Source organism: Astatotilapia calliptera, chromosome 17, assembly GCF_964374335.1.
Source record: "Astatotilapia calliptera chromosome 17, fAstCal68.1, whole genome shotgun sequence".
Taxonomy (NCBI): Eukaryota; Metazoa; Chordata; class Actinopteri; order Cichliformes; family Cichlidae; genus Astatotilapia; species Astatotilapia calliptera.
In genome coordinates, this window is record NC_137438.1 from 25,102,166 (window position 1) to 25,112,910 (window position 10,745).

Below are 10,745 nucleotides of genomic sequence, written 5' to 3' on the forward strand. Positions count from 1 at the left end.
ATGACCACCCGCCTAATATTGTGTTTGTCTGCCCTTAGCTGACAACAATGCCCTGAACCATTGAGCCATTAACTCTAGTAGACACCTAAAGGTGTGCTGTGGTATCTGGCACCAACATGTTAGCAACAGATCCTTTAAGTCCTGTTAGTTACACGGTGGGCTGCTGTGGATTGGGATTGTTTGCCCAGCACAGATGTTCAAGTGAACTGAGATCTGGAGAATTTGGAAGCCAGGTTAACAGCTCAGACTCATTGTTGTGCTCCTCAAACATGCCTGAGCCATTTCTGCTATGTGCAGGTGCATTATCCTGCTGGTAGAGGCCACACCGATCAGGGAATACGGTTTTCAGGGTGTACATGGTCTACAACAATGCTTGGGTAGGTGGAATGTGTCAAAGTAACATCCACATGGATGGCAGGACCCAAGGTTTCTAATCAGAACATTGCTCAAAGCATCACCCTTCCTCTGCTGGCTTGCCTTCCTACCATAGTGCATCCTAGTGCCAGGTGTTTCCCAGGTAAGTAACGGAGATGCACCCTGCCATCCATGTGAAGTTAAAGAAAACGTGCTCCATTGAGTCAGGCCACCTTTTTTCATTGCTCCATGGTCCATTTCTGATGCTCATGTGTCCGTTGTTTCAGCAGTGGACAGGGCTCAGCATGGGCACCCAGATAGATCTATGGGTTTGCAGCATTTTTTCATACATGTCTATGGAAAGAGACAACCAGAGGTATTGCCCCCTGCTGGCCATTAGAAGAAAATGCAGATTTAAAACATTTCCTCCAGATACAAAGGATTGCTATAGAACCTATGGTTACTCTGCTGTTTATCACAGAAATCATATCAGTTCAAAGCCAATATTATTGATTTTTTTCAGTTTGCATATATTTATTGGTTTGTAAACTATACAAATGAACACTGCAGTGCAGTATAGCTCTCAAATTGACTTTAATAGTGTCTTTATTGGGGTTTAATTATATGTGTTGTTGGGCCAATTATTTAAGGATTTAGAGATACTGTGGAGTTCTGAGAGCTACTCATATACTGAAGCGAGAACTTAGAAACTGACAATTACAATTTTTGGAATAACTGAGCCAATATGTTCAAGTATATGTGTAGAAGGTGACTTAGAGATGTTGTGTTGACTTGTGGCAGTATTTCAGACATCCTGTCAAATGATGAAAGGCACTGGTGACTCTTTAAAAACAACATGACAGAAGCTGGGAGCTGAAGGGAAGGGACTTCCACATGCAGGGTCATATAAAACCCCCACATGTGAGCTGGCTGTGCAGCATGCTTTAGTACACACCACCAAGGTCCCAGTGCCTCTTCTGCTCTTAAATTTGATTCATTCATTCATTCATTCATTCAAAAAAAACAAAACACCCCTGCTCTTTATGTGTCTCTCTGCTCCGCAAAGAAGCCGACAGTTATCTGGATGCATGTCGAAAGATGTGTTTGATTTTGTGTCTCAAAGGCTGCCGCAGCCTAATGAGATCATCTTATTTCATTTCAAAAGACAAGGTCATGCAGTCACTCAAAAATAGGAATCCCTCACATTCCTGCCTGTGAAGTTTCCAATCACAGCCCTTTGAGTTTGGAGGAAAAATGCCAACAGGCAATATATCACCTCTTCACAGGCTTTTATCTCTTTTATGAATCTGAAATGACTGAGCCACGTTTCTATTTATATCATCGAGTTGAGACATTTCTCAAAGCTCTTTTGACTGTGCGCATTCCCATCTATTTATGTTGAGACCGCATACAACTTACAGTTGTCCATACTGTCTAAAATGAGCACAACAAACTAGAGTTAAAACAGCAGCGATATGGTTTATTTGAAATAATCTATTATGATATCTATTGTTGTTTTCTGATTTGCTGATCAAATCTGGCTTTTGTCATGGATCCTTAAAGTAAACAGAATAACATGTCATAAATAAGAACCACAACTGGGTTTCCAGATTGCAAAATATTCAATTTGGTCAAATTATACACAACCCATCATGCAACCTGATTTTCTCTTTTTTGGGTTTAGAAGTTTATTAGCTTCCTTCCTTCATGTGGTGTTTCCAAAAAAAAAAAAGAGCTCCAGGGCATCTGAAATAGCCTTAAATTTGTTTATTAACTGCCGCCACAGTAAGAACAGTTGTAGGTTCAAACTTGCCTGAGGCCTTTTTTTTCCAGAAGTTTGGATATTCTACTTTTGTCTACACAGGTTCCTCTCACAGACCAAAACTGTTGCCATGCCATTTTAAGTTGTAACTCAATTGTCTTTACGTGTGGATTCGAGTGTGTGTGGATGTCTGTGTCTCTTTGATGGGCTGTATGGTTGGCAGTGTTCAATGCCTCTTGCTCAGTGAAGGCTTCTTAATCAACTTAAAGCCCTTTCTTTTTTGTGATGTCGTCAAATTCATAGAACAAAATTTAACTAGCGACTTCATTGGCAGTTTAAGAGTGAGAATAATTCTTCATGTCAGCTGGTATTGACCATTACGAAGGCTTATCAGTTAAAGAGACTGAGAATTGAATGAATTTCGTTTGAAGATGCCCCATGGTTGACGCCTGACGCCTCCAGCACTTTGTGACCCTCTCAGTGGTTAAGAAGGGTGGAAAATGAAGATTATGGAAACTCTCCACACTCTCTTTCTTTAGGTTTAAGAATCAGATTTTTACAGCAATGATTCCTAACCTTGATTGCCATGTAATCCTATTTGGAAAGGATCATTTTCAATCATTCATTCGTACAATTAAAACTATGCTGCAGACATAGCAGTTAAAGACACTTTTTACAACCCAACCTGGCAACACAGAGCTTTTGTCCAGTTACTTAAAAACACACTAATGAGTTATTAATAACTATTAATGAAGTGTTTTGCTACAAATTAGAGCCCCCTGTGATGTACGGATAAAAGCGAGAAACAGTAATCTCTCTATCCTGTAACATTTACTTTTTCATTGTGAAATATCATAACGCACATGCACCTGTTATGAAACCTGAGGGGACATTTCTGTCTGTACAAAGTCAGTATGTTGTGAAGACCGATTGAAAAAAAAAAAAAGATGGTTGTTGCAGTGTGGCAGCCAAAGTGTTGGATAGAGTTTCACATTCTATATATAATCTGTTGACTTGTGTCCTTGCTGCTCTATTTAAATGCCAGAGACCAGTGTGAATACAGAGTGAGGAGCGCAGCAATATGATGGACCTTTTCGAGACCAACAGTTATCTTTTTAATGATTTGCGCTATCTGGAGGAAGCAGATCATGGACCACTACAGCACTTGGATATGGCAGGGGTTTCCCCTCTGTACAATGGCAATGACAGCCCACTGTCCCAAGCGGGTCACGATAATGTCCCGTCCGGTGGGGAGAGCAGTGGAGAGGAGCACGTCCCCGCGCCTCCGGGTCTCCGGGCGCACTGCGAGGGTCAGTGCCTCATGTGGGCCTGTAAGATCTGCAAGAGAAAGACAGCTCCCACGGATAGACGTAAGGCTGCGACCCTCAGGGAGAGGAGGAGGCTTAAGAAGATCAACGAAGCCTTCGACGCACTGAAGAGGAAGACCGTAGCCAATCCCAACCAGAGGCTACCCAAAGTGGAGATTTTACGCAGCGCCATCAGCTACATAGAGAGGCTGCAGGAGCTGCTGCAGACGCTGGACGAGCAGGAGAAAACCGGATCTCCATGTGACGCAAAAGAAAACAATGTGAGCGAGTATACCAACCTGAAGAGGAAACTCCTCATACTATTCACATGAATGTGTAAATCTGTGCATCTGTGGATTTCAGATTATTCCCCACCCGATCAAGAATATCCCAGTTTGGACTTTTAATGTGTTTGTGGTGCTCATTAATGACATTATAACGTGAATGCTTATTACTCTGTGCCACACTGATTTTTTTAATCTAGCAGTGTGGTTTTCACTAATAATATAATTACAAATTTCTCACGTCGTGGTCTTTGAATACTTTTAATTACTTTCTTATTGAATGTTGAATGCTTCTCAGTAATAGCAGCCTGTTTCTGCAATAATTTAAAAGTTTTTTCTTCATATTACAGGCAATAATATTTAATCAATTCGCTCTTATTTATGTAGCCCCAAATCACAACAGTCACCTAAAGGTGCTTTACATTGTAAGGTAAAGACCCTACAATAATACAGAGAATCAAACAAACTCCTATGGAAATGCACTTGGTGACTGTGGGAAGGAAAAACTCCCTTTCATGAGGAAGGAACCTGGCTCATCTGCCGTGACTGGTTCGTGGTGAGGGAAAGAAAACAGGATAAATGAGGCTATGTGGAAAAGAATATGGATAATGTGTGTTTTTTACAGGTGGCCGGTGAGTACCACTGGAAGAAATCCTCTGAGGCTTGGCCAACCTCTGCTGACCATTCCACTTCAGCAATGAACCGCAGAGAAGGTACACACCTTGCACACTACCTTTGCTTGAAGTCAGGTGTAAATTCATTAAAAAAAGAGAAAAAGAGAAAACATCATGTGGTATCATAAGTCCTTTCATTTTAGGAGCCAGTGAGTCTTCCGCGTCCTCCAGCCTCCTGCGGCTGTCCTCCATCGTGGACAGCATCACCAACGACAGCAGGCAGTGAGGACGTCTCAGAAAACTGAAACATTAGCAAACTATCTGACATTTTCAATATGATCTATTCTGATCATCTGTGAACTATTTTTGCTATACTAAACCATTCTGACTTCTGTTTGTAAGTACTTCATTTGTACAGGAAGCGCAAAAGATTTGTACATATTTTATATTGACATGAAGTTTAGATGTATTTATTTTGTGTCCAAAGGCTAACCTTGGCTTTAAGGAAGCTGAAATTCTCTTTATTTAATGTACACAGCTGACCAACAAAATAAATGACTGAGTTCTACTATTGCAGTTGTGCAAACCTTGGTATATTTATTTGCAAGGGCATGCCAGATTGGTGTTTGCAATCCATTGTATTTTGGATGGAACATCTGATCCTTATTAGTTACTCAGGACTGATACTCTATTAAACCCTCCTTTACCTTCAGAACTGCCTTAATCCTTCATGACATAGATGCAGTTGGTACTAAGCAGCCCAAAGCATGCCAAGAAAATAACCCCCAGACCATTACACCACCACCATCACTCTGAACCTTGGATACAGCTCAGGAGAAATCAAGACTCATCAGACCAGGCAACTTTTTCCACTCTTCTCTTATCCATTTTTAGCGATTGCTGGCAAATTGTAGCCTCAGTTTCCTGTTTTTATTTCCTCCTGCTGTGATCTGTCCAAGGTGTACCCTGTCTCTTGCCCTAAGACAGCTGGGATAGGCTCCAGCGGAAGTGAATGGATGAATTTCAGTGGGCCTCCCCTGTCTTGTTCTCGGGCTCTTTTGCCACCTCATTTAAAAATGCCCCTGCTGGTTGCATTAAAAAAACCACAACAATTTAATAAAAAAGCTATTTGCTCAAGATCTGCCAGTTCCGTTAACATTCAACATTCTACTAGAGGTCCATATAAACCATTTAAACTGCCCTGAAACATTTTGCTGCTCTCTCTGTTCCAACTGGCATCCAGCAGGCCTGAGCCCACAACAGTAACTCGAGTCTCCTCCAAACACAGCATGCCTCTGCTCTCCTCTCCTATCATATGTTGGGGACGTGGAAACTTGGGTTGCAGGCATAAGTGCAAAGCCCAGCAGGATAATGAAGTTATCTGAGCCATTAATTCATCATCGCTAGCTTCGTCATCTGGTGGCAAAGCGTTCACACATGAGCTATTTAAACGTGTGACATGATGCTAACGACATGGAAATCCACCGAGTCTTGTATTGACATGATAAAGGGGTGTTTGTTGATGATGTTGGGGAGGGGGGGGGGGGCACTGCGCTCCTTCAGATCTTAGCAGATGACACAGAGCCATGGTTGACCTTTGAGACTCTGCCTCATCTCTCAGGCCTGCAGCCGCACACACAGATATGAACACACAAAGTGTCTCTCGTGCACACATGCCAAGTTCATAAGGAGTTAAAGACCTCAATGAAATATTAAGCCAAGGGAGAACAATGCATATCTCAAAGCTTTGATTTAGCAGTGGTGCAAAGACAAACAATTTTACTCAAGTAGTGTGCTTGGAATCAAATTTGAGGTGTTCCTCCTCTAACTTGAACACACTTTTTGCTATGTATATTGACTCCTTTTCAGTATCTTCAATAATTCATTAAAAACAACCAGGAAGAAAGTTCAGAGGTTTGGAGGCCTTCGTCTGTTTGGTGTTCTATGTATTTTAAGTAGTCTGAAGTGTGTTGAGTGACTGGTTCAGGATGCCAATACGCTCTACAAAGCTAATTAGAGGGACCTTTCTTCCCACAGCTGTGAGGCTTTTTTCATTCTATATTTTATGCCAGTGTTTCCTCTCATTAAGGCACATCATGTACACATGTCCTTTTATTTATTAACTAGTCTAGAACAGGTAATTGAATTGAGTTTGTTTTTAATATAGTGGCTCGACAATTTCCAACAAAAGAAAACCTGCAGCGCTCTTACAAGATCTGTTGGTTTGTGCGTTAGTCTTTCTAGCTTTGGGGCAGTGTGTGTTTCCCTATCTACACAACACCTCTACCACATTTAATTTAAAGATACCGGAAATCTTTTTTACTTGAGCATGCATAGGTGCACGTTCTGGATAAAGCATAACACTCATGGTTTTTCTTTAGCTACTTGAGTGTGGATTAATAAAAAATACTTCAAAGTTCAAAGTAAAAGTTTGTGCAATATTACTTTCACAGTACTGTGTACTTTGGTTCTGGAAGTGTTAACTTCATTTTGGGAATAAAACTAAATTAAAGCTGGTAAACATACACTAATGCAAGGTTCTGTATGATATGGTATTATTCAGCATGCATACATCTTATACTAAATATCCTTTTTTTTCTGTAGAAACCAGACAGAAATCCGATAGCGCTAACAGTAATGTGATTTTAATGGGCTCCTACTCACTCATTCTGATAGCAGTGATACTTACTTTGCAGCTCATATGTGTAGCAGTGGATGTAATATCTGTTACAATGGAGGCCGGTAATCACATTTAAAAAAAGAACTCAGATGAGTGTGTGGGTTTTTGGGGGTGGTGGTGCATACAAGCACATTTCCTTTCTGTGCTGTTAGTAGAGTTGTATTGACTGCATTTTGAACCTCATTGTCTTATTTTTGTGTTTGCACCATCTGACTGTGTGCATGCTCACAGAAATAGCCCTGCTCTCTCCAAGTCCAGACTTTCTCTTGTATGACTTTACGGGGATTTCGGTGTTACTGATGACACCATATAATTGTCATTTGGCTGTGAAGGCAGCGTTTTGAAAGTTAAAGCTGATGAAAGGCGAGCTGTTATAGGAGGGGGGATAAGCCTGGAGGCTGAAATGCTCTGATTTACTCAGACTTTCCTTGAATATCCTGCTAGCAAAGGATTCAGTACTGACGGGGCTGGCGGTGCACCTCTTTCTGCTCGCTGCCAACACAAATGGTGTTGCCACTCATTTTTTTTTTCATTCGTTCTTGTGGGGAATGTAAAATGGACTTGGATTTTATGTGGGTGGGAAATTGCCTTTAACCAAAAACACTGTGCTTTGAAAAATAAAATCCATTGTTCTTTCTTTTGATTTTGATTTTATTTGATCGCTTTTGTTTGCTTTTTTCCTTTCATCCACAGCTTTCCATGTAGAGCAAACTGAGGTAAGGACCCAGTTAGGAGCAATAGAGTTTTTCTTTCAGATTATAACATTTTAAACATCTAATCAGTATGATATTTTAACAGGGAAGTGCCCACTGTTGGGCATTGGAAGGGGTCTTCCCACCCAGCAATACCATTTTCATGTCAGCATGCATTTTTTTTTACTGATAAAGTTAAACTTTATTTATTTATTTATTTATTTATTTATTTATTTATTTATTTATATTTAATAGTTGCACTAACCCAAACCATTACTTTTTCTAAACACACCAAGTAACACATTCCTACTTAAAAACATATTTAAAAATCATACAAATATGTGAACAACTGTGATCTCAATGTTTTAAGCTTAGGTCTTTGGAGTCCACCACACCTCCCATTTTCAAATGTGTTCAGGGACTTAAAATAATGTTGGAAATTCGTGCAGAGGAACCTTTTTTATTTAAGGGAATATTTATGTTCACAAACATGAAACAGCACAAACTGCTGTTGTTTTTATATTTTGATCAGATATTCTGACTTCCTGCCCACCTCTCCATGACTTCCTCTTGCTCCTTCTGTGCCATGAAGTTAACCTAACTCGAATAAATATATATTTGATCTTTTTATTTTAAATAAAATTCAACTTAAATGTCAATAAGACAGAAAAGGGGACATGGGCTGTGTTTGGCCTCTGGAGTGGGGCATGGTAAAGTCTGAGAACCACTGGGTCAAGTGAACACATCGAGAGGTTCAATAAATCTCAATGGGATTCTTGTAATTTACACAAACTTGCATTTTAAGATTGACTTAATTTTCACACTGTTACCTGCGTCATAATCACGTACTTAATTACTCAACTTACATTTTACATATTTTTACATATAGAGAATATTTTGCTGTTATTTCTGTTTTGTCCTTTTAAAAAGTTTTGACATTTGTATTATTAACAATACAAACGAAAAGCAGACATGCCCATGCATGGACAAACTAATGAATCACCCTCAGTGGGACTGTCATAAAAAGGAATACCCCCCCCCCCCCCCACACACACACACACACACACAAACACACAAAACCGGCTAAACCACTTTCTAATCCCGACAACTTTTGATGGTATTCAAAGTGGCCACTCAGTACTTTTACTGTTCTGACAAGTATATACCGTAAATCCTATAACTCTGGATAGTTTGGATTTATTAAATAAAAATACATTTATTTATAGATTTCCATAAAACCGTTAATTTTGCTAAATGGGAGGAGGAATGTAAGCGATGCACTGCCTCTCTATCTGGGGGATGGTGCAGCACCAAGCAAGCAGCATAAAGTCAAAGCGTGAGGCACTTTAGAAGAAATAAGGTTTTCAGACGTGAGGCAGATGAAACATAAAAAGATCACCTCCTGCCCCTCACTTAACTCTGTCTTTGACCCTTGAGAACAACAAAAAAGCAACCTCGGAGAGCTCCCCAGAGACAAGACGAGTGCGCAGATCACATCTCCAGCCTGCGCGCAATATCGTCTCCCCGCATCATTACGCCATGTGCTGCACTAATCTAACCCCCCGGCTCAATTAAGCTGATGCCAGGTTTTCTCATTGTCCGAGTTGTTCTCAGTCTAAACAGCCTTTGATCTTCGCAGCTAGCTACAAGCTCAGGCGAGCCGATGTCTTCTTCAGCTGTGCCTAATCCAAACTCCGACGGCAATTCAGAGGCAGCAGCAGGTACTGGTGTTTTCTTAGGTGTGCGCAGTTCCCAGAGAAGTGGTGATGGGGCTGGAGGGAGTGGGGGTCGTGCCAAACGCTTTGACACATTGTGAGAAATATCCGCATTGTATCCTTGTAAGCTGTCACCAACATCATTACCTAAACCAGCTGGACTGGGTCAAACTGTGAAAAGCATCATTTCAGAATCTTTAGATGTTTCTGCAAATCTTAAATGGAGACACTTTATCTTCTAACTACAGGGATGTTAAAATATGGGGAAAAAGCAATTTGAGAAAAGGCTTTGGATCGTTTTCACTGTGTACTTTAATTCTGTTAAATTAGCCTCAAACATTGGGGTGAGGACCCCAAGGAAGGGACATAAGAATGAATGTGATTTGCTGATTCTGCAGTGTTGGCCTTCAAAAATTCAGCTCAGATCCTCTGTTATTGTTAAAGATGGATTAAAAACTGCGGGATGTGGGACTTGAATGTTTATCAGTCCGGAAAAAAAAGATGTTGGAGAGCCACTACAGGGACAAATATTGAATTATCTTCACTGTAAACATCCTCACTCCGTAATCCCTGAGTCATCCCCTTGAATGAAAGCCTCTGCACCATCACGGCCATCTGTTGTGTGCTTGAGTCGTGTCAATAACTTTTAACGGTTAAAATTTGGTCCCTCAATGTTGCAGGGAGTTGTGCAGTGGTGTCAGTGCAATAATTACTGTTTTAATGAGCTTTGGCAAACAGGGATCGGCTCATTCACAGCACCTTAAGTAATGAGTTTGAGTGTTTAAGGGGGGGCGGCTTACCGCACTAATGTGAATTCACAGGGCTTGAAATGCTACACCTTCCTTTGCAGCTGGGCTGCATCTGCAACGCTGTTGTCTTCACCGTAAAAATTGCCCTGCATACTCCAACAAGTGGTCACCCTCTTTTTCAGCAGAATTTGACTAAACTAAAAACACTGCGATGTTCATGTCTTCACAGCCACGTGTCACTTTCACTGTGCGCTATGACATGATGCCTAAAGGCTGGTTACAGATACATGCAGCATAAATAATACATTACAATACTTATTAGCGCTTTAAAACATGCCAGCTTCGGTCAAAGCTGCACTCCCCTTAAACATCTCTAAGCCTTGTATTAATTGTGGACTTGTAAGAGAAGAGTGTTGATGAGTGGGAAAACACCAGTAAGTGCAGATGTGGGAAACTCCACAGGGTACTGGGGGGTGAGAAGCAACGAGTTGGGATGTGGCAGGGAGGGAGAAGAGCCGACTCCTGCCTGCCTTCTGGCTGGGCCAATGGGCCATGGTAATTAGATCTGGCCAATGTGGGCCCTGGGCT

At 41.0% G+C, this 10,745-nt stretch overlaps 1 protein-coding gene across 1 annotated transcript; it reads left to right on the top strand.

Annotated features, from left to right (window-relative positions):
* Positions 1–3,107: 3,107 nt before the first annotated feature.
* Positions 3,108–4,897, top strand: myf6 (myogenic factor 6). The gene is made up of 3 exons (XM_026147599.2): positions 3,108–3,704; positions 4,333–4,420; positions 4,525–4,897. The coding sequence occupies exons 1-3, from the start codon at positions 3,198–3,200 to the stop codon at positions 4,605–4,607; spliced, it is 678 nt and encodes a 225-aa protein (XP_026003384.1). The 5' UTR covers positions 3,108–3,197; the 3' UTR covers positions 4,608–4,897.
* Positions 4,898–10,745: the final 5,848 nt, after the last annotated feature.